Here is a 24,973-nt window from a genome sequence, read left to right as displayed (position 1 = left end):
CATGTCAAGTGTGCATATGTAAGGAATAGTGATGAGCGAGTATGCTCGGGTGGTCTCCAAGTATTTGTGACTGCTCGGATATTTAGTTTTTCCTGCAGCTGCATGATTTGAAGATACTAGACAGCTTGATTACATGTGGGGATTCCCTAGCAGCCAGGCAACCCCCACATGCACTCAGGCTGGCTAGCAGCTGTAAATCATGCAGCTGCGGCGAAAAGAGGGATTTTTGTTTCTTACCGTAAAATCTCTTTCTTGGAGCCTTCATTGGGGGACACAGGTTACCATGGGTGTATGCTGCTGTCACTAGGAGGCTGACACTATGCAAATAAAGACGAAGTAACTCCTCCCCGGCAGTATACACCCTCCGACAGGCACCAGGCAACTCAGTTGGTGCAAAAGCAGTAGTAGGAACAGGTAATATAAAAACTCAACCTATGTACCCACCCACAACAACGGCACGTTAGCCAACACAGTACAACTTCAAGGGAGGGTGCTGTGTCCCTCAATGAAGGCTCCAAGAAAGAGATTTTACGGTAAGAACTAAAAATCCCTCTTTCTTTCTCGCCTCATTGGGGGACACAGGTAACCATGGGACATCCAAAAGCAGTCCCTAGGGCGGGATATTCTGCAGAAAAAGAAGTTAGGTCGGCCGGTGAGAAACCGCCGCCTGCAGTATCCTCCTACCCAGGCTCGCGTCCGCGGAAGCCTGAGTATGCACCTTGTAGAATTTGACAAAGGTGTGAATGGATGACCACGTTGCGGCCTTGCAAACCTGCGAGGCCGAAGCTTGGTGACGAACTGCCCAGGAAGCTCCCACAGCCCGGGTAGAGTGAGCCTTCACCCCCGAAGGGGGCTGTTTGTCTTGGACACGGTATGCCTCCAGAACAGCCGAACGGATCCAACGACCAATTGTGGACTTGGAAGCGGGGAGCCCCTTTCGGCTCCCTTCCAAGACGATGAACAGAGGATCGGCCTGACGAAAAGAGGCAGTTCTGGCGAGATAAATCTGGATAGCCCTGACCACATCCAACTTGTGAAGGGATTTCTCCAAGGGATGAACCGGTGAAGGGCACAAGGACGGGAGGACAATGTCCTCATTGATGTGAAAGGCCGAGACTACCTTCGGTAAGAAAGAAGGAACCGGTCGAAGAACCACCTTGTCCTGGTGCAGGACTAGAAAGGGAGAACGACAGGATAATGCCGCCAGCTCCGACACTCTTCTAATGGAGGTGATGGCGACCAAGAAGGCTACCTTCCAAGATAGAAGCGAGAATGAAATGTCCTTGATCGGTTCAAAAGGCGCACGCTGGAGGGCGTCTAACACGAGGTTGAGATCCCAAGGCTCGACAGGAGGATGACCCCCTGGATGAAGGTCCTCACCTGAGGCAGGGAGGCCAGGTCTCTTTGAAAAAGAATGGATAGAGCGGAAATCTGACCCTTCAAGGTGCTAAGGGAAAGACCCGCATTTAGACCCACCTGAAGGAAACTGAGAAGAGATGGAAGGGAAAAGGTCATAGGAAACAAATTGTTGTCCTGACACCACCGGAAAAAGGCCTTCCAACATCTGTGGTAAATATGCGAGGAAGCCGGTTTTCTCACTCTTATCATCGTCTGGATGACGCTATGAGAAAAACCCGCGTCCTTCAGGACTGTGGCCTCATCGGCCATACCGTTAAATTCAGAGACCGAGAATTCGGGTGGAAGAGGGGCCCCTGCGAAAGAAGGTCCGGACGATCCGGAAGCCTCCACGGAGCGTCCGATAGCAAGTTCACCAGTTCCGCATACCAGGCCCTGCGAGGCCAATCTGGAGATACCAAGAGTACGGGGACCCCCTCTGACTTGATCTTTTTTACGGCCCTTGGAATCGAGGGGTGGGAACAGGTAGGGCATCTGGAACTGGGTCCACGAGATGACGAGGGCGTCGCATCCGACGGCCATCGGATCTCGAGATCTGGAGACGTACTGGGGAACCTTGTGGTTTGCCCGGGAGGCCATCAAGTCGACGTCTGGGACGCCCCACCGCTGGCAAATCTGGCTGAAGATTGCGGGGAGAAGAGACCACTCGCCCGCCACGATGCCTTGGCGACTTAGAAAGTCGGCTTCCCAATTGTCCACTCCTGGGATGTGGACGGCTGACAGAGAGGGATTGTGACCCTCCGCCCAACAGAGAATTCTTGCCACTTCCGTCATGACTTGTCTGCTGCGAGTCCCTCTCTGATGGTTTATGTAAGCCACGGCTGTGGCGTTGTCCAACTGAATGCGGACCGGCTTTCCCGAGAGGAGGGGACTCTCAGCGGATGAGGGCTTGCCGGGGGGGGGGGGGGCACAGGTAGTCCGTACTGTTGCTTGAAGATTCCCTACCTGGAGTTGAGGAACACATCAGGATCCCTTCTAGAGTAGAGGGTCCTGGAAGAAGTCCTCCTTCCCACGCCACGAACTCCGGCGCAGAACACGGAGTCGACCCCTAATCAGGGGGAGAGGGTAACTGGAAGTGACCGCCGTCTTCCTCTCAGCCCTCTCCGAGTAAAGGGATGAGGAGGGGAAACGGGCAGGACTGGCCACCGAAGAAGAAAGTCACCCTGAACACCCGAATGGGTGACAGGGGACGAAGTCCTGCCCAGCGGGTCCGAGAGGGTGTGATGTGGGTGATACCACACTGCTCTCTCGGTCGCTCAAAGGGGGGAAAACAGGGTGAGAAAACTGCACCCTGTTACCCTGAAGAAAAATATCTGAAAGAGAGAGGGGAAAAGGGTTAATAAAACACAACAAAACCCTAAAAGAAATGCGGATCTGGGGTTAGATCCAGGTCCGCCTCCTACAGACACTAAGCAAAAACTGAGTTGCCTAGTGCCTGTCGGAGGGTGTATACTGCCGAGGAGGAGTCAGCCTCCTAGTGACAGCAGCATACACCCATGTTAACCTGTGTCCCCCAATGAGGCGAGAAAGAAACTAAATCTCCGAGCAGTCACAAATACTTGGAGACCACCCGAGCGTGCTAGGGAAACCCGAGCAAGGATTATACTCACTCATCACTAGTAAGGAATAAAACTATTTCTGTCCAGTATATGACTTCTGCATTTTTACCACTTTCCATCTCTAATTTTCAGCCCTCCCTGAGCTAGTAGGTGGAGGATAGCTGCATGAGCATCCACAGAGACATGAGGGATTCCTGTTATCCTGTGTCTGTGTAATACACATTTAAAGGCAGCAGCATAGAGGACATTATAAAAAAAAAAAATACTGAGCAGTGTAGATGTGAATCAAGCACTGGGGTGAAAAGCTGCAGCATATTCATGCATGTATAGGCAGAGACCTGTCAGTCCAGAGCAGCGAGAGGCCCCTGGGTACCTGCCTTTCCGACTAGCCTACGGCGCGGATCAGTCTCCATCTCCTATTAACTTTTATGCTTTTTTTTTTTAATGAGACTCCGCAGCATTTCAGAACATACCCACCCAGCTGAGATATTACAGCCAGTGCCTGATATAGGCTGCCAACAGATTGGGCATTGTGTATCAACTGACAGGTTCACTTTAATAGGCAGCTGTAATCTGAACCATCAGTGAGCTGAGAATCAGGGTGAGAAGTTCAGGAAGCTGAGGGCGGTTGAGAAGAAGTGACTTATAAATGAAGAAAGAAAGAAAACATTTCTCTAATGATATACAGTGGCATGTAGGTTTGGTCACCCCTGGTCAAAATTACTGTCATTGTGATCAATAAAGCAAGAAATGATCTCTAAAAGGCCTTAAGTTAAAGATGACATTTCCTGTATTTTAGGCAAATATAAATATATATTTTCATCTTTTAAGTTTTAAAAATTCCAAAATGAAAATGGCCTGATGCTAAAGTTTGGGCATCCTGCATGGTTAGTACCTAGTGTCACCCCCTTTTTGAAAGTATCACAGCTTGAAAATGCTTTTTTGTAGCCAGACAAGAGTCAATTCCTGTTTGAGGGATTTTCATCCATTCTTCCAGTTCTGTGAGATTCCTGGATCGTCTTGCATGCCCTGCTATTTTGAGGTCTAGCTGCAGATTTTCAATGATGTTCAGATCAGGGGACTGTGAGGCCATTGTGCAACCTTCAGCTTGTGCCTTTTGAGATAGTCTATTGTGGATTTTGACATGTGCTTAGGTTCATTATCCATTTGTAGAAGCTGTCCTCTTTTCAACTTCAGCTTTTTTTACAGATGTTGTTTTGTTTGCATCAAGAATTTGTTGAAATTTCATTGAATCCATTCTTCCCTGTAACCGTGAAATGTTCCCATGCCATTGGCTGCAACACAACCACAAAGCATGATTGATTTTCCCCATGTATAATGGTTGGTGAGATGGTTTTTTTTTCCCTGAAATTCTGTGCTCTTTTTTTCCATACATATCTTTGATCATTGTTGCCAAAGAGTTATATTTTAAACTCATCAATCCACAGGACTTGTTTCCAAAATGCATCAGTCTTGTTTAGATGTTCTTTTGCACACTTCTGATTTTGAATTTTATGGGGAAGACGAAGGAGAGGTTTTCTTCTGATGACTCTTCCATGAAGACCATATTTGTGCAGGTGTCTCTGAACAGTAGAACAATGTACCACAATTCCAGAGTCTGCTAAATCTTTCTGAAGGTCTTTTGCAGTCTAGCAAGCCTAAGAGCAGCTCACTAAAATTTTGCTTGGTCATTCAGACCTTATATTGACCACCACTGTTCCTGTTCTCCGCCATTTCTTTTTTACATTTTGAACTAAGAAAATGGCAACTTGAAAACACTTTGCTATCTTCTTATGGCCTTCTCCTGCTTTGTGGGCCTCCATCATTTTTAGAGTGCTAAACAGCTACTAAGAAGAACCCATGGCTGATGTTTTTTGGCACAGGGTTAAAGGATGATGGGTTTTTATAAAGCTGGGAAATTTGCATCACCTCGCCTTTCCTAACGATGATAGTGAACAAGCCATAACCCTAACAGGCTAATTAAGGTCTGAAACCTTGGTCAAAGTCATCTGAGCACACAAATCTCTAAGGGGTGCCCAAACTTTTGCATTGACCCAATTTCTTTTTTTTTTTAATTTTTCAATTGAAAAAAAAATACTATATTTTTTTCCCTAAAATACAAAGGAAACCTCTCATCTATAACTATAGACCTTTTAGAGATCATTTCATCTTCAACTTGCTTAACTGTTCGCAACAACAATAATTTTGACCAGGGGCGCCTAAACCTTTACATGCCACTGTACATTATAACAATTCTTATATTTTGTTCTATTGCTTTATGCAAAGCTGAAATTTAAGCAATGCTGTAAAATCAACGACTATCATATGAAAATGCTTGTGAAGTGGCATTCTGCAGTCCGCCATGCTGGTCCAGCATCAGTGGTTTAATACATAACGTATGATATACATGATTTTCATGAATATTAAACTTTTTCATGTGGGCATGACAACTAGAGAATACTGTTTTTTTTCCTCTTTCAGGAATACACGGAGAAGGATCCACATTCAGCACTTTGTATGGCTTGTTCATGTGGGACATAATCTTTATGGAGGGTATCCCCGACGTCTTCAGAAACTCCTATCAGGTACGTGTGACAACTTGTTTTGTCCCTGAACTGTATGGATGTACAGATGCTGCCGTATGCTATTCCCAGGGACCGGAGGCAGATGCGTTGTGTCTCTATGTTGTTACGTTTTGTTGTGTGATGTCTTGCAGGCTTTCCCCCTGGATTTGTACACGGACAGTTTTTATGAGAATAGGAAGGATGCCATAGAAAATCGTCTCCAGCTGCTCCAGGACTCTCCTACTGAGATTCTCCATGACATGATGGCCGAGGTGTGGAGTGCGCATCTAGGAGAGTCGGCAGCACTAGTGAGCTGGGAACGTTTCACCTCTCTACAACAGGCCCAGGTACTCGTAGTAGTACAACGTCTCCAACCTCTCAGGGGGTATATCCCAGAATGAGTAAATGGAGAAAGGTGTTTTAGCAATTTAGAGATACATTAATATAAAAGGATACAGGATTAGGGTTTATTAATGCAGGGGTGCGACACCCAGCATCCTTGCCAATCAGCTATTCCCAGTGTCAGTGGCGGCTGGAACGGCTCAGTTGTGGACAGAACAGTGGCCAAGGCCGGGTACTGCACATCCACCTCTTATCATTTTGAATAGGTGGCGGATGTGCAGTACCTGGCCGCTATCCAGTCAATGCAGCTGTGCTGTGAGCTCCGCAATTGAGCAATTTCAGCCACCGCCGACACTGTGAACAGCTGATCGACAGGGCTAACCTGTCCTAAGGATAGGCTATCAATGATAAAAGTTCTGGACAACCCCTTTAAAGAGAACACGTCATGTCTTTTATTGGAAAAATCATTGCCCCACATACCTTTTGTTTCAGCCATGGGGTGGGGATCTCCAGCTTTTCAGTCATGGTCAATGAAATCCGTTTTGGAATTCTCCATCGTATTGGCATTTCTTCCCATCACAGCTCCCTACATCAGCACAATCTCCCAGCAGATCCCACACTGGCGCAATGACGCCCAGCTTTCCAGGCATAGCACTGAACCTGGGTGTATGTTCCAGCTTCATATCCTATGTGCGCATTCTCTGGAGCAGCAGTCAGTCGCCCCATGACAGTTTGTGAGCACGCACACTATGCACTCCTCTCTTTTCGCTCGCCAGAGCATGCGCACATAGGATATGAAGCTGGGTTGTATACCCAGATTCAGTGCCATGCCCAGAAAGCTGAGCATCATTGTGCCAGTGTGGGATCTGCTCGGAGATTGCAGTAATGTAGGGAGCAGTGACAGGAAGAAATGCTAATACGATGGGCGTGGAGAATTTCAAAACACATTTGACTGACTGACAGAAAAGCAGGAGAACCACATCCCATGACTGAAAAAGAAGGTATGTGGGGCAATCAAAGTACAAAAGGTGATTTTTGCACTAAATATTGGGACTTTCTCCTTGAGAGAAAGATTATGCAATGTGCATCACTAACAAGACATTGGGGCAGTTTAATACCGATAAAGGACGTGACAGGTTCCTTTTAACTTAGATTTTAGGAGGACCTGTCACCAGATCAAAAGTGGCCATATGCCCCCTTAGTAAAGGCCATAAACATTAGTGCTAAATAAAAAGACCCATATCTCTAGAACCGTATGGAAGATTAAAAAAAATAACTGAAATACACGGGTGCTGCAGGAATAAAATAAAAGCAAAAACTGCCCGCTTTTGACCTGGTGATGGGTCTTTTTAAAGACCAGGTGTCTTGGATTTCTTTTGAGACTGTCACTTTCCTCCCAGGGGCTGGTGTCCTGTCTTGGTGGACCAATATTAAGTGAAATATGCAGGAAAATGTCAAAAGACATTCGGCACTGTAGAGGAGGTCTCCCTGATCTAGTGGTGTGGAATGTTCAGAAGCAGATGGCTAAGGTACGTAGGTCTTGTGGCATGTCGTAGACATGGCAGCAGACTGCTGCTGCTGTGCTTCAGTAGTGTCAAATGCATATTTTGTCTTGTAAATCTATTTTTTCCCCAATCATTACCGTATTAGAAACACTGATAATTTTCAGAGGTCTGGAAAGAAATTACATTTCTAATCATTTTGGTAAAGTAGCAGTTTGTTCATTTAAAGGGAATCTATCAGCACATTTGGCCTATCTAAACTACTAATGTGGACATACAGGTATCCTTCACCTCAGCATTCTATAACCTGTATGTCTCATATCAGATGCCCTGGTGATGAGAAATCATCTCTTATTTACTGTGTATAAATGACCTCTTCCAGACTATGGTGAGGACTCTGCCTCCAGAGATTTTTACCTGAAGAGGGAGTTACCAGTGTGATACGTAATGGCCGTTTTCTGCTCTCCTGAACTCACTGCAGAGTTGTGTGTGATTATAACTGACAGATCTGCAGGTTCCTCTCAGTTTCCATCTCACAGGCAGACAGGGTTGCAATATTGTTGCAATACAGCAGAGTTCAAGAGCTGCAAAAAGACAAATTTCAGTTCTCCTGTTCTGTTAGTTACTTGTCTCACTCTGGTAACTCCCCCTTTTATTTAAAATAAGCTGTGGAGACAGAGTTAGGTAACATCCTATTTATATCCTGGAAGAGCTCACTTACATACACTGGGGGAAATAAGTATTTGATCCCTTGCTGACTTTGTAAGTTTGCCCACTGACCAAGGCATGAACAGTCTATAATTTTCAAAAATAAAATCCCGAAAATGACTTTGTACACACATGGTCAAAATTGTTGGTACCCCTCATTTAATGACAGAAAAACCCACAATGGTCACAGAAAAAACTTGAATCTGACAAAAGTAGTAATAAACTAAAAATCTATGAAAATGAACAAATAAAAGTCAGATACTGCTTTTCAACCATGCTTCCACCGAATTATAAAATAAATAAATAAAACTCATGAAATAGGCCTGGACAGAAATGATGGTACCCCTGAAAATAATGTTACAAATAGGACATGATAAATCATGGTTTGTCCACTAACTAGCATCACAGGTGTCTACAATCAGTGAGTGGGCCTGTATATAGGGCTACAGATACTCACTGTGCTATTTGGTGACATGGTGTGTATCACACTCAACATGGACCAGAGGAAGGGAAGGAAAGAGTTGTCTCAGGAGATTAGAAAGAAAATTATAGACAAACATGTTAAAGGTGAAAGTTATAAGACCATTTCCAAGCAGCTTGATATTCCTGTGACTACAGTTGCACATATTATTCAGAAATTTAAGATCCATGGGACTGTAGCCAACCTCCCGGGACGTGGCAGCAGGAGGAAAATTGATGACAAATCAAAGAGACGGATAATGAGAATGGTAACAAAAGAGCCCAGAAAAACTTCTAAACAGATTAAAGGGGAACTTCAAGCTCAAGGAACATCAGTGTCCGATCGCACCATCTGTCGTTGTGTGAGCCAAAGTGGACTTCATTGCAGATGACCAAGGAGGACACCATTGTTGAAAAAATCATAAAAAAGCCAGACTGGAATTTGACAAACTTCATGTTGACAAGCCACAAAGCTTCTGAGAGAAGGTCCTATGGACAGGTGAGACCAAAATGGAACTTTTTGACAAGGCACATCAGCTCTACGTTCACAGACAGAAAAATGAAGCATATCGAGAAAAGAACACTGTCCCTACTGTGAAATATGGAGGAGGCTCTGTTATGTTCTGGGGCTGCTTGGCTGCATCTGGCACAGGGTGTGTAGAATTTGTGCAGGATACAATGAAATCTCAAGACTATCAAGGGATTCTAGAGAGAAATGTGCTGCCCAGTGTTAGAAAGCTTGATCTCGGTAGCAGGTCACGGGTCTGGCAACAGGATAATGACCCAAAACACACAGCTAAAAACACCCAAGAATGGCTAAGAGGAAAACATTGGACTATTCTGAAGTGGCCTTCTATGAACCCTGACGTAAATCCTATTGAGCATCTTTGGAAAGAGCTGAAACATGCCGCCTGGAAAAGGCGACCATCAAACATGAGACAACTGGAGCAGTTTGCTCTTGAGGAGTGGACCAAAATACCTGTCGAGAGGTGCAGAAGTCTCATTGATAGTTACAGGAACCACTTGATTGCAGTGATTGCCTCAAAAGGTTGTGCAACAAAATATTAAAGGGCCACTGTCACCCCCTCCAGCCGTTATAAACTAAAAGAGCCACTCACTGCGCTGTTCAGATGTTCCCCCGCCTTCCAGCGTTACCGTAATATACAGGTTTCCTTGCCAGCGTTTGGAATGAAGCAGCCGCAAATAACAACTCTGGAAGGCGGGGGAGCTGGGGGAGCGTCGGAGCTGGGGGAGCGTCTGAACAGCGCAGTGCGCATGCCCAGGAATACCAGCCCCGCACTGTGCATAATGAATAACACAGTGCGGGGCGGGGATTCAGCAACAGGGTTGCCGCACTGCCCGCACAGGCGCAGTCAGGCACCCTGCATCTGACCTATGACGGACAATGAAGACTGCGCCTGTCCCAGGCAGGCATGCACAGCGCAGGCGCCGGATTTAAGAAGAAACAGCGCGAAGGGGGCGGCGACCACATCCCCAGAAGAGAAGAGTGACGGCCGTTGGGAGATTCACAGAGGAGGCTTCGGACCGCCTCCAGGTCTAAGGACAGGTATTTAGGGCAAATTTTAAAACGCTTTATTGAGGGAATAACTGAATCAAAAACTAAAAGAGCCACCTTGTTAGACTGCAGCATTACTGCTGCACAAGGTGGCTCTTTTAGTTTATAACGGCTGGAGGGGGTGACAGTGGCCCTTTAAGCTAAAGGGAATCTGTCACCTCAAATTGGCGGGCTATGTAAATGCCCTGTGTCCGGTCCGATGGGCGGTGTTTCGTCTTCTTTTCTCCACCCCATCCTTCCCCGCTGTCCGCAATATTTTCGAGAATTTAAGTAGGTGTCCTCCATAGTTCAGTCTCGCCTCACGCACGCGCAGTATGCTTTTGCCCAACTGCGGGCAAATGTCCCGGAAGTATTTCGCTGTGTTCCGGGACATAGTGCGCCGGCGCATGCGCAGTAATATTTTTCGGCTTTGCCCACAGTTGGGCAAAGCATACTGCGCGTGCGCGAGGCAAGATTGCATTGCGCACGCACGAACTATGGAGGACACCTATTCAAATTCACGAAAATATTGCAGACAGCAGGGAAGGATGGGGTGGAGAAAAGACAAAACATCGCCCATCGGACCGGACACAGGGCATTTACATAGCCTGCCAATTTGAGGTGACATATTCCCTTTAAGGCTACCATCATTTCTGTCCAGGCCTGTTTCATGAGTTTAATTTTTTTTTTATTCTGTGGAAGCGTGGTGGAAAAAGCAATGTCTGACATTCATATGTTCATTTTCATAGATTTTTTATTTATTTACTACTTTGGTCAGATTCAAGTTATTTCTGTGACCATTGTTTTTCTGTCATTAAACGAGGGTACCAACAATTTTGACCATGTGTGTATAAATTCTATAAATTTATTTGCATTTTGCAGTGACAAATATTTGTTCCCCTACCAACCATTAAGGGTATGTGCGTCTTTTTGAGGTCTGCAGATTTTTCCGCAGCAGATTTGTGAAAACCGCAGGTAAAAGGCACTGCGTTTTACCTGCGGATTTCCTGCAGAATTACTGCAGAAATACTGTGGATTTATTGCGGATTCCCCTGCGGTTTTACACCTACGGATTCCTATTGTGGAGCATGTGTAAACCGCCGCGGAATCCGCACAAATAATTGACATGCTGCGTTTCCGCGCGTTTTTTCCATGTGCACTGCGGATTGCGTTTCCCATAGGTTTACATTGTACTGTAAACGCATGGGAAACTGCTGCGGACCCGCAGCTGCAGAAACGCTGTGGATCCGCAGCAAAATCCGCAGCTTGTGAACATAGCCTAAGAGTTCTGGCTCCTAAAGATTAGTTAGATGCTCCTAATCAACTCGTTACCTGCATTATACACAGCTGTCTTACATACTCACCTTTAGGCCTGTCCCACATGTCCAGATAATTCTGGTACCGGAAAAATCGTTACCGGAGTTATGTGTCCGTGTGCTCACGTGGCACACGTGCGGCAGCCGTGTGCCGACTGGGTACCACACGGACCGTGCAGGAGACAGCGCTAGAGATAAGCGCTGTCCCCTGCATCTGGTGCTGAAGCCACCATTCATTTCTTCTCTCTAGCAGCGTTCGCTGGAGAGAAGATATGAAAAATCTTTTTTTGGTGTTTAAAATAAAGATCCCTGTCACCACCCCCCTCCTACCCCCTGCTCATACAGGAAGAAGCTGTGGCGCTGAGACGAAGCAGCGAGGGAGCCGGGTGAGCATTTGATTTCCAGCGGGCGGGCGCACAGGGGGTGGGAGGGGTCGTGGTGACAGGGATCTTTATTTTAAACACCAAAAAAAAAATGATTTTTCATATCTTCAGCGAAAGCTGCTGGAGAGAAGAAATGAATGGTGGCTTCAGCACCACGCTGGGGGGGACAGCGCTTACTGTAGCGCTGTCTCCTGCACGGCACACGGACTGCACACGGACAGCATCCGTGTGCGGTACGTGTTTTACACGGACCCATTGACTTTAATGGGTCCGTGCGCTCCCACGAACACTGACATGTCTCCGTGTTTTGCACACGGACACACGGTCCGTGAAAACACGCTGACGTGCAGAGACACATTGATTTTAATGTGTCTACGTGTGTCAGTGTCTCCGGTACGTGAGAAAACTGTCACCACACGTACCGGAGCCACTGACTGTGTGAAACCGGCCTTATAAAAGACTCCTGTCCACAGACTCAATTCATCACTCAGATTCTAACCTCTACAACATGGGCAAAGAGCTTTATAAGGATGTCAGGGACAAAATACACCTGCATAAAGCTGGAATGGGCTACAAAACCATAAGCAAGATGCTAGGTGAGAAGGAGACAACTGTTGGTGCAATAGTAAGAAAATGGAATACAAAATGACTGTAAATTGACATCGATCTGGGGCACCATGCAAAATCTCACCTCATTGGGTATCCTTGATCATGAGGAAGGTGATAGATCAGCCTAAACTACATGGTGGAACTTGTAATGTCAAGGCAGCTGGGACCAGTCACTAAGAAAACAAATCGCTAACACATTATGCCGTAAAGGTTTAAAATCCTGCAGTGCCCGTAAGGTCCCCCTCCTCAAGAAGGCACATGTGCAGGCCTATCTGAAGTTTGCCAATGAACCCCTGGAGGATTCTGTGAGTGATTGGGAGAAGGTGCTGTGGTCAGATGAGACAAAAGTTGAGCTCTTTGGCCAGTGGTGTAACTTGAAACTCATGGGCCCTGATGCGAAAGCTCCAATGGGGCCCCCAAATATTTTAAATCTTTAATAGCAATAGTCTTTTTCTATAGGCCAAAGAGACTTTTAGGGCCCCCTAGGCTCCAGGGCCCAGGTGCAATTGCAACCCCTGCACCTGTTGTAGTTACACTCATCTTTGGAATTAAGGCTCCTTCTCACTTGCGAGCAACTCGAATGAGTCTCGCATGGTTAAAACCCGGCTCTGCACACGGCATTCAGATCGGAGCGTGCGGCGCATAGGATTACATGCAGCCGCACACTCCGCTCCTCTGTGCTGGCAGCAGCGCCTGGGTATTGCCGTGCGAGACTCATCCGAGTCTCGCACAAGTGAGAAGGATCCCTAATTCATAGAACGGTAGAGTTGGAAGGGACCTCCTGGGTCATCTGGTGCAACCCCCTGCTCAAAGCAGGATTCATCATCCCAGACAGATGTCTGTCCAGCCTCTGTTTGAAGGCTTCTATGAAAGGAGAACTCGCCACCTCTCGTGGCAGCCTGTTCCACTCATTGATCACCCTGAAAAAGTTTTTTCTAATATCTAATCTGTGACTCCTCCCATTCAGTTTCATCCCATTGATTCTAGTCTTTTCTTGTGCAAATGAGAATAGGGATGATCCTTCTACAATGTGACAGCTCTTGAGATATTTGTCGACAGCTATTAGGTCTCCTCTGTCTTCTTTTTTGCAAGCTAAACATTCCCAAATCCTGTAAATGTTCCGCATAGGACATAGTTTGCAAACCGGTCACCATTCTGGTCCCTTTTCTCTGAACTTGCACCAGTTTGTTGATGTCTATTTTAAAATGTGCCCAAAACTGGACACAGTATTCCAGATGAGGTCTGACCAAAGAGGAGGAGAGGGCAATACTGACTTTGCGTGATCTAGACTGTATGCTTCTGTTAATACATCCCAGAATTGGATTTACCCCTTTTTGCTGCTGCATCACACTGTTGACTCATGTTCAGTTTATAATCTATTAGTATACCCAAATCTTTCACATGTGCTGTTGCTTAGCCCTATTCTTCCCGTTCTGTATATGCTTTTTCTTACATTTTTATTGCCCAGATGTTGTAGTAGCATTTTTCCCTGATAAAAACCATTCTGTTAGTTGCTGCCTACTGCTCCAGTTTATTTACCGTATTTTTTCGGACTACAAGACGCACCCAGGTTTTAGAGGTGGAAAGTAGGGAAAAAAATATTTCAAGCAAAAAATGTGGTAAAATATTTAATATAAGCAACATACTATATGTGGTGTTATTATATATAATAGTATGTTATTATGTTGGAAGCTATGGGTAGAAGATGGTGCTGTGGACCAGTGTGGTGTCTGTAAAATATTATATGAAGATGCTGGAGGGCAAGTATAAGAATGGGGGCTCAGGGCTTATATTTAAATCACCACTCCAGCACTAAAAAATAACACTGGATGCTGCTTTAAGATTTCATGGGAGAACTATAACTCTCAGCATGTCCTGCAGATCCTATGACATCCTGGGAGTTATAGTTCACCACAGGAGTGGCAGAGTGCATTTTTAATTAATTCTTACTTGTGCAGGTCCCGCAGCCAGCCACGCTGTGGTGAAGTAATGAAGAGCTGCAGCATCCCATGACCACACAGAGCCTCTCTCTTATTGCCTCTCCATAGCTCATGTAATAAGAAGCTTGCAGATTACATGTCTTCAGGACCTGATGACATAATGAAGAGGTAGGGCTTTGTGCAGTCATGTGATGCTCCAGCCTGCCCTCTTCATGACCTCACAAAGGTTCTATGCCGGAGCAGGGAGTACCCAGCAGAGCCAGGGCTGTGCTGTCAGGTATCCAGCGATCCCTCCTGTGGCACCCTGCTCCTGCCCCCTATTCCACCGGACACACGATCTCCCCAGCCGCTGCAGGAATCCAGCACTGGGGAAACCAGGTGGGTCCGCTCACTGCTCGGCGCTGACAGGTGGTCGGGGAAGCAGCTAATGAATCTTCACTTTCATCATCGGGACCACGTGGTTTCCCCACCGCTGGATTCCTGCAGTGGAGACATTTCCTGCCTCCTGTGAGTGCCCCCCTCCCCACATGTTACATTTGGACCATAAGACGCACCCCCACTTTCCGCCCAAATTTGGAGGAAAAAAGTGCATCTTATTGTCCGAAAAATACAGTATCTTTTTGAATCCCCTCTCTCTTCTCTAGTATTAGCTATCCCTCCTAGCTTTGTGTCATCAGCAAATTTAATCAGTGTACCCTCAATTCTTTCATCTATATCATTGATAAAGATGTTGAACAATACAGGGCCCAGGACAGAACCCTGTGGTACCCCGCTTGAGACATTCTTCCAACTGGACGTGCAGCTACTTACGACCACTCTTTGGGTCCGATCAGTAAGTCAGTTATGAATCCACTTAACAGTTGCCTTGTCCATTCCATACTTAGTCATTTTTTTCAATAAGGATGGTGTAAGATACTTTGTCAAATGATTTTTAAAAGTCAAGATATAGTATATCTACAGCATTTCCCTGATCCACCCAGTCAGTGATTCTGTCATAGAAGGAAATTAACTCGACGTGAAATTAACTAAACTCACCGTGTTTGGAGGAAGAGTAATGCTGCCTATGACCCAAAAAACTGCATCCTCACTGTCAAGCATGGAGGTGGAAACATGTTTTGGAGGCGTTTCTCTACGAAGGGCACAGGACTACTTCACTGTATCAATGGGAGAATGGATGGGGCCATGTCCTGAAAATTCCCGAGTGACACCCTCCTTCCCTCCACCAGGACATTAAAAATTGTTCATGGCTGGGTCTTCCAGCAAGACAATAACCCAAAACATACAGCCAAGGCAACAATGGAGTGGCCCAAAAAGAAGCACACTAAAGGGACTCTGTCACCTGAATTTGGAGGGAACAATCTTCAGCCATAGGGGCGGGGTTTTGGGGTGTTTGATTCACCCTTTCCTTACCCGCTGGCTGCAATATTGGATTGAAGTTCATTCTCGGTCCTCCATAGTACACGCCTGCGTAAGGCAAGATTGCCTTGTGCAGGCATGTACTACGGAGGACAGAGAATGAACTTCAATCTAATATTGCAGCCAGCATGCAGCCAGCGGGTAAGGAAAGGGTGAATCAAACACCCGAAAACCACGCCCCTATGGCTGAAAATTGTTCCCTCCAAATTCAGGTGACAGAGTCCCTTTAAGGTCATGGAGTGGCCTAGTCAGTCTCCAGAACTTAATCCCATAGAAAACTTATGGAGGGAGTTGAAGCTCCAAGTTGCCAAGCGACAGCCTCAAAATCTTAATAATTTAGAGATGATCTGCAAAGAGGAGTGGACCAAAAATTCCTCCTGACATGTGCGTTAACCTCATCAACTACAAAAAACGTCTGACTGCTGTGCTTGCCAATAAGGGTTTTGCCACCAAGTATTAAGTTGTTTGCCAGAGGGATTAAATACTTATTTCTCACTGCAAAATGGAAATAAATGTATATAATTTATACAATGTGATTTTTTGGATTTTATTTTTGATATTCTCAATGTTAAAATTAACCTGCTCTTAAAATTATAGACTGTTCATGTCTTTGTCAGCAAACTTACAAAGTCAGCAAGGGATCAAATACTTATTTCCCCCACTGTATAGTGATAAAAGAGGATTCCTCAACAAGGCTTCGGATTTCAGGCGCACAGGTATCACTGTCCTCAGCCATCCATAATCTGTATTGATATTAATAGTTTAGGTAAAGGGAATCTGTCACCACATTTGAGCAAAGTCTGATTTTATTTTAAATTCGGAATGATTGACCAGCAGGTGGCACTGTGTGGTATATATAACAGTGTACTGCACCTATGAGAACCATGGCAGCATAGATAATGCAAAGGACAAGGCAAAGCAGCAGGATTTAGATGGCTAGTATTTCTTCACATAAATCTGCACCCTTCTCTCTCCCTCCCCCCCCATTTTTTTTTTTAGCTGCAATTTAAATACAAGCCATTGATTTTTCTGTGTGAGACACATAAGCAGTAGTGTTGAGCATTCCGATACCGCAAGTATCGGGTATCGGCCGATACTTGCGGGTATTGGAATTCCGATACCGAGATCCGATACTTTTGTGGTATCGGTATCGAAACAACATTAATGTGTAAAATAAAGAATTAAAATAAAAAATATTGCTATACTCACCTCTCCGACGCAGCCTGCACCTTACCGAGGGAACCGGCAGCGTTGTTTGCTTAAAATTCACGCTTTAACTTCTTTACGCGAAGTCCCGGCTTGTGATTGGTCGCGCGCCGCCCATGTGACCACGACGCAACCAATCACAGCAAGCCGTGACGTAATTTCAGGTCCTTCAGGATTTTAAAATTACGTTCCGGCGTTGTGATTGGTTGCGTCGCAGTCACATGGGCGACGCGACCAATCACAAGCCGTGACGTCACGGGAGGCTGGACACGCGCGCATTTTAAAATGCGCACGTCTCCTGCCTCCCGTGACGTCACGGCTTGTGATTGGTCGCGTCGCCCATGTGACTGTGACGCAACCAATCACAATGCCGGAACGTAATTTTAAAATCCTGAAGGACCTGAAATTACGTCACGGCTTGCTGTGATTGGTTGCGTCGCGGTCACATGGGCGGCGCGCGACCAATCACAAGCCGGGACTTCGCGTAAGGAAGTTAAAGCGCGAATTTTAAGCAAACAACGCTGCCGGTTCCCTCGGTAAGGTGCAGGCTGCGTCGGAGAGGTGAGTATAGCAATATTTTTTTATTTTAATTCTTTATTTTACACATTAATATGGTTCCCAGGGCCTGAAGGAGAGTTTCCTCTCCTTCAGACCCTGGGAACCATCAGGAATACCGTCCGATACATGAGTCCCATTGACTTGTATTGGTATCGGGTATCGGTATCGGATTAGATCCAATACTTTGCCGGTATCGGCCGATACTTTCCGATACCGATACTTTCAAGTATCGGACGGTATCGCTCAACACTAATAAGCAGGAACCATATGAATTAGGTAATCAAATGGTTCAAGCATTAGTATGATAAAGCAATAAAGGCCACCAGAATCATCTAATAAATGTGTGCATATACATCAGGATCCTGGCTTCTGTCCTACTACTTAAAATGAACCTGTCAGCAGGATCGTGCACAGTAACCTACGCAAATGGTCACGTCGGCACCGTTATACTGATTACAATGATACCTGGGTTGATGAGATCCGTCTTGAGGTTGTGTAATCTGTAGTTGTAGTTTTCAGTGAATGATATGCTCGTTGCCCCGGGGCGGCTTTGTGGTGCTCTGATTACATATTCATCAGTGTGGCTTTTATGACAGGTCACTTGACCTGCCCCCCCTATTTTTAATACCGCATACAATAGTGTTGGCTTTGTAAAATATTATTTTTACCTCCAGCAAAATGGCGCCTGTGCAGTAGCATCTGTTCCTTACCATTGTATGCTGCTGCGCATTGCGCTGGAGCCATTTTTTTTTCTTGCTCCATCAAAATGATGCTGGTACATGCACAGGAGCATCTATAGTTTGCTACTGTGCAAACGCCGCTGGCACAAATTCTGCTGCAGCTCCATTTTTTTCCTCCAACAAAATTGCAGTGCATGCTCAATAGCATCTATCGTCAAGCAATGCTCTTAATTGAGAGCATTGCTTGCTGATAGATGCTACTGCGCATGTGCCAGCGCCATTTTGTTGGAACAAAAGAAGAAAAATTCTGCTCCAGCAAGATGGCGGTGCTTGCGCAGTGTCATCTATTGGTAAGAGACGCTACTGCGCAGGCGCCATTTAGCTGGAGATACTTTTTTCTTTCTCACCTCATTGGGGGACACAGGTAACCATGGGTGTATGCTGCTGACACTATGCAAATGAAGAAGTAGCTCCTCCCCAGCAGTATACACCCTCCGACAGGCACCAGGCAACTCAGTTTTTGCTTAGTGTCTGTAGGAGGCAGACCTGGATCTAACCCCAGATCCGTATTTCTTTTACAGGGATTTGTTGTTTATCTACCAGAAGTCTTCCTTGATTCCAACCCAGCGTCTGGAGTTCCTAGGAATGGAATTTGACACCTTTCGGGCTCAGGTCTTCCTTCCCAAGGAGAAGTTCCTTCTCTTCGTCAGGGTGTCAGAGCACTAAAAGGCCCGAACCCTCTGTCCCTCTATGAGGGTTCTGGGGAAAATGGTCGCTTCTATGGAAGCGGTCCCCTATTCGCAGTTCCACTCTCGTCCCCTCCAGCTGGCCCTTCTGTCTGCCTGGGACAGGAGCCCTCTTTCCCTGGACCGTCCGTTTCGCCTCTCTTCCAAGGTGAAGCAGTCTCTCTCTTGGTGGACTCTGTCTTCCTCCATTCTGCGCGGGAGGTCATTTCTCCCTCCCCGCTGGCAGGTGATCACCACCGACGCCAGTCTCCAGGGTTGGGGAGCGGTCTTTTTCCACCTCACAGCCCAGGGCCGCTGGACTGCTCAGGAGGCGTGCCTCCCTATCAACCTCTTGGAAATCAGAGCCATCTTCCTAGTCCTCGTCCGCTGGCAGTCCCTCCTCTCGGGAAAGCGGTCCGCGTTCAGTCGGACAATGCCACAGCTGTGGCTTACATACACCACCAGGGAGGGACTCGCAGCAGTCCAGTCATGTCGGAAGTGGCAAAAATTCTCAGTTGGGCGGAGGGTCACGTTCCCTCTCTGTCAGCCGTCCACATCCCAGTGGTGGACAATTGGGAAGCCGACTTTCTAAGTCGCCAGGGCATCGTGGCGGGCGAGTGTTATCTTCTTCCCGCAGTCTTCAGCCAGATTTGCCAGTGGTGGGGCGTTCCAGACGTCGACTTGATGGCATCCCGGGCAAACCACAAGGTTCCCCAGTATGTCTCCAGGTCTCGGGATCCGATGGCTGTCGGATGCGACACTCTCGTGATCTCGTGGGCCCAGTTCCAGATGCCCTATCTGTTTCCGCACCTCCCCTTGATTCCAAGGGTCATAAAGAATATCAAGGCAGAAGGGGTCCCCGTACTCTTAGTAGCTCCAGATTGGCCTCGCAGGGCCTGGTATGCGGAACTGGTGAATATGCTATCGGACATTCCGTGGAGGCTTCCGGACCTTCTTTCGCAGGGGCCCCTTTTCCACCCGAATTCTCGGTCTCTGAATTTAACGGTATGGCTGTTGAGGCCGTGGTCCTGAAGAACACTGGTTTTTCCTCATAGCGTCATCCAGACTATGATAAGAGCAAGAAAACCAGCTTCTTCGCGTATTTACCACAGATGTTGGAAGGCCTTTTTCCGGTGGTGTCAGGACAACAATCTGTTTCCTATGACCTTTTCCCTTCCTTCTCTTCTCGGCTTCCTTCAAACGGGCCTAGATGCGGGTCTTTCCCTTAGCACCTTGAAGGGTCAGATTTCCGCTCTGTCCATTCTTTTTCAAAGAGACCTGGCTTCCCTGCCTCAGGTGAGGACCTTCATTCAGGGGGTCGCTCATATAGCTCCCCCTTATCGTTCTCCTGTCGAGCCTTGGGATCTCAACCTAGTCTTAGACACCCTCCAGCGTGCCCCCTTTGAACCGCTTCAGGACGTTTCCTTCTCGCTTCTATCCTGGAAGGTAGCCTTTTTGGTCGCCATCATTTCCATTAGAAGGGTGTCAGAGCTGGCGGCATTATCCTGTTGTTCTCCCTTTCTAGTCCTGCATCAGGACAAGGTGGTTCTTCGTCCGGTTCCTTCCTTTTTACCGAAGGTTGTCTCATCTTTTCACATCAATGAGGACATTGCCCTTCCCCGGGTTCATCCCCTGGACAAATCTCTTCACAGGTTGGATGTGGTCAGGGCTACCGAATTTACCTTGCCAGAACTGCCTCTTTTCATCAGGCCGATCCTCTGTTCGTCGTCACGGATGGGCATCGAAAGGGACTCCCCGCCTCCAAGTCCACAATTGCTCGTTGGATCCGTTCGGCGGTTCTGGAGGCATACCGTGTTCAAGACAAACGGCCCCCTTCGGGGTAAAGGCTCACTCTACCCGGTCTGTGGGAGCTTCCTGGGCAGTTCGTCACCAAGCTTCGGCCTCGCAGGTTTGCAAGGCCGCAACGTGGTCATCCATTCACACCTTTGTCAAATTCTACAAGGTGCATACTCAGGCTTCCGCGGACGCGAGCCTCGGTAGGAGGATACTGCAGGCGGCGGTTTCTGACCGGCCAACCTAACTCCTTTTTTCTGCAGAATACCCGCCCTAGGGACTGCTTTTGGACATCCCATGGTTACCTGTGTCCCCCAATGAAGCGATAAAGAGAGGGATTTTTGGTTCTTACCGTAAAATCTTTCTTGGAGCATTCATTGGGGGCACAGCACCCTCCCTTGAAGTTGTACCGTGTTGGCTAACATGCCGTTGTTGTGGGTTGGTACATATAAAACTCAACCTATTACCTGTTCCTACTACTGCTTTTGCACCAACTGAGTTGCCTGGTGCCTGTCAGAGGGTGTATACTGCCGGGGAGGAGTTACTTCTTTATTTGCATAGTGTCAGCCTCCTAGTGACAGCAGCATACACACATGGTAAACTGTGTCCCCCAATGAAGGATCCAAGAAAGAGATTTTACGGTAAGAACCAAAAATCCCTCTTTTTTTTTTTTTCAAAGCCAACACGAATATATGCAGTATGTAACATTAGGGGACAGGTCACTGAAGGAACAGGGACCTGTCAGAAGCCATACGGATTAATAGCCAACCCCCAACCCCCCGATTACCCCCAGATTTCATCACCAGGTATCATTTTATTCAATATAACGGTGCTGACCTGACACTGTAGGTTACGGTACACAATCCTTTTGACAGGTTCCCTTTAAATTAGGACCCTTTTAAATGTTTCACCTTTTAGAGGTATGCCCTACAGAGACACCAGGTTTTTCGGTCCATTTACTACTTTATATTCTACTGCTAGATGTGATGTATCTGAAAGGAGGTTTAGTTGTAAAAAAAACTGTTAGGCCTTGTGCACACAAGCAGGATTTTAAGCCCTTTCAGAACAATCAAATATTAATACTTTATGCAGTCAAATTAATGTTTAAAGTATGAATTCTGCAAAGACAAGGAGGTAAATTTATTATTTTCAGCTTTTTTAAATGACTTTTCTAAGTTGTCTTGTGCATGTGTTATCAGCGTCTGCTCCCAAGTTCTAAAAATAGGGCAGATGGATTGCTAAATTTTGCTTAAAGGGAACCTGTCAACCCCAAAATCGAAGTTGAGCCAAGCCCACCAGCATCAGGGGCTTCTCTCAGCATTCTGTAATGCTGTAGATAAACCCCCGATGTATCCTGAAAGATGAGAAAAAGGTACGATGGGCGTCGCGGTCCTGTTCGAGGCCTCCCATCTTCTTACGATGACGTTCTCTTCACGCTGTGGCTTTGGCGCAGGTGTATTTTGTCTGCCCTGATGAGGGCACAGCCAAGTATTGCAGTGTGTAGGCGCCGGGAAAGGTCAGAGGCCCAGCACCTGCGCACTGCAGTACTTTACTCTGCCCTCAACAGGACAAAGTACGCCTGCGCCAGAGCCGTAGCGTGAAGACAAGAGGACGTCATCCTATGAAGATGGGAGGCCCCGGACCGCGACACCAATCGGACCGCCCACCTGGGTGAGTATAATCTAACCTCTTTTTCTCATCTTTCAGGATATATCAGGGGCTTAGCTCACCTTCGATTTTGGGGGTGACAGGTTCCCTTTAAAGCATATTAAAACTTTGTACAATCCTTAAATACTGCACATTAGTCTTCAGCTGTGTGAACAAAATGATAAGATTTTTGTAGTGGCATATAACAGAGCAAAAAAGTAACTTCAAAATAGCAGTAAATGATGAATTGGGGTAAAATATCCGGATAATAAAACATACCCCTATGAAAGCAAAGCAGAAAAACTGACAAAACCACTTAAAGGTAACTCCAAAAAGGCACGGATTGAATGAGATGCAAATTTATAAAAAAAACAGTTTCAAGTATTTGAAGTCACAAACACAATGATGAATTGGCTTGTGAACCCCAGGTTATACAGGGCTGGGAAGATCAAGACACAAGATGGAAATTACTGAGAAATTGGGCACACTTTGTCTACTTTCACACTTCCGTCGGTACGGGGCCGTCGCAAACAGTCGGCCCGACAGACGTTGTGCTAAATTTAGCACAACGTGGGCAGCGGATGCAGTTTTACAACGCATCCGCTGCCCATTGTGATGAGCGGGGAGGAGGGGGCAGAGTTTCAGCCGCGTCGCACAAAAAGCGTTACATTGAACTTTTTTTTGCTACGAGGTATGGAACGTGTGTCTATACGTCGTGATGCGTCAGTAACACAAGTCTATGTGCAAGAAACGCATCCTGCGGGCAACTTTGCAGGATACGTTTTTTGCACAGAACGACGCATTGCGATGTCTTTATAAAGACGGAAGTGTGAAAGTAGCCTTTCAGCTTTTCAGAATCCAAGCATGGAGAGTTCTTTTTAGAAGAATCCCGACAATACAAGGCTACTTCCCATTCCGATGCTCCTTCATTGTGAGACTGATAAATCTGTTCCTGTAACTTCCAATGGGAACAGTTTAGTGTCCAGTGGTATCATGGGTACTGCTAGATCAGCTCCGGATGTGGTGAAACTACAACTCTCAGCACTGCGTGACAGTAACCGGCTATCATTCTATAGGATATAATGACCTTTTCAGACCCATTATATTGGAATGATGGATGCAATGGCTGGATCTGTGATGGATACACATCTGCTTTATTCTGCAGAAGGGAACAGTTTTTAAGATATAGATAATAAATATTAACATTTTCTCCTCTTGTAGCTGGTGGAGGTAAAGGGACCAAACGATCGCCTGTCACATAAGCAAATGGTCTGGTTGCATGAACTGAGGAAGATGGGAGCGGATGTAGAAGTGTGCCATGTTGTTGCCATCGGGGCCAAGAGTAATAGACTGAGCTGATTACCCTGTTTGTACAATGTGTTTATTAACGACCACTTTTCTTAAATCAATAAACTTCAATAGTGTAACTTATGTATGACACTGAGTGATTATGACTATGAATCAGTAACACCAGAAAATAATGCTCATTTTCTAGCACCTTAACATAGGATAAACACACATGTTGGCACTATTAAAGGGAATCTGTCAGTAGGATCAACCCTCCTAAGCCATCTATATGGGCATAAATGTCATAAGAAGCTGAGTAAAATGATACATTGATATCTGCAATCCAATTTCTTCCAAAAAAATAAGACATTTTTCTTAACATGTAAGTAAGCTGTTAAGATCTATGGGCCGGACACAGATCTACATGAGAATCTGCCTCCAGAGCTTATTTTAAATGAAAGGGGACATTACAACTGTCAGTTATTACATGTCCCACCCAGCTCTACAGTGAGATCATGAGAACAGACTAATATAGCTTTGTCTCATTACAAATATATCTACAGCTGCAGTTATCCTCTCATAGTGCGGTCAGCTCTGCTGCAGAGTTGTGCATGATTATAACTAATACAGTACAGCAGAGTTGAAGTTTGTCTCATTACACACATTTGCAGTTGTCCTCTCAGTGCTGTCAGCTCTGTTGTACTGCCCTTCCCTACACACTGGCTGGTTGGGAAATGAAAGCTGAAGCACTATGACAGGACAAATGTAGAGGTGTTTGTAATGAAAGAATATTCAGCTCTGCTGTACTGTTATTTATCATCACACACAGCTCTGCCTTGAGATCAGACCATTAGTCATTACATGTCTCACACTGGTATCACCACCTTTTCATTTAAAGAAAAAAAAACAATGCAGACTCCAGAAGATCAGTGTTCAGCCCATAGTTCTTAACAGCTTATTTACATATTAAAAATGTGTATTCCTCTAGAATAACATATCAGATCATAGATTAAGGTATAATTTTATTCAGCTACCCATGACCTATGTGTCCATAAGATTGATCCTACTGACCGATTCCCTTTAAAGGCATGGATACTATTCTCCTATGCACAGACATTTGCAATGTTGTAATGATTGTAAACCAGAAAATGGCCAACCGTATCAATGTAGCTCCTTTTTAAAAGCAAGAGGAATATTTTAAGCTATGTAGGGATTGAGCTAAAACTGTAATAAATTATCATTATGTGCACAAGCCTAAATAGACAATGTACACTCCATGGCTAAATGCTTCACATGCAGAGAAGAGA

At 46.0% G+C, this 24,973-nt stretch overlaps 1 protein-coding gene across 2 annotated transcripts in view; it reads left to right on the top strand.

The window, feature by feature from the left end:
• Positions 1–23,873, top strand: part of FAN1 (FANCD2 and FANCI associated nuclease 1) — a 35,903-nt gene extending 12,030 nt beyond the window's left edge. For both annotated transcript variants that reach the window (XM_077263924.1, XM_077263925.1), the window contains exons 11-14: positions 5,457–5,560; positions 5,692–5,886; positions 7,282–7,410; positions 23,601–23,873. In XM_077263924.1, the coding sequence (XP_077120039.1) occupies positions 5,457–5,560; positions 5,692–5,886; positions 7,282–7,410; positions 23,601–23,738 (566 nt within the window). In that variant the 3' untranslated portion in view covers positions 23,739–23,873. The remainder of the gene's footprint in view (positions 1–5,456; positions 5,561–5,691; positions 5,887–7,281; positions 7,411–23,600) is intronic.
• The last annotated feature ends 1,100 nt before the right edge of the window (positions 23,874–24,973 follow it).

Source organism: Ranitomeya variabilis, chromosome 5, assembly GCF_051348905.1.
Source record: "Ranitomeya variabilis isolate aRanVar5 chromosome 5, aRanVar5.hap1, whole genome shotgun sequence".
In the NCBI taxonomy this organism is placed as follows: domain Eukaryota; kingdom Metazoa; phylum Chordata; class Amphibia; order Anura; family Dendrobatidae; genus Ranitomeya; species Ranitomeya variabilis.
The sequence above is the reverse complement of the archived record's forward strand: the minus strand, read 5'-3'. Positions and strand labels throughout refer to the sequence as shown.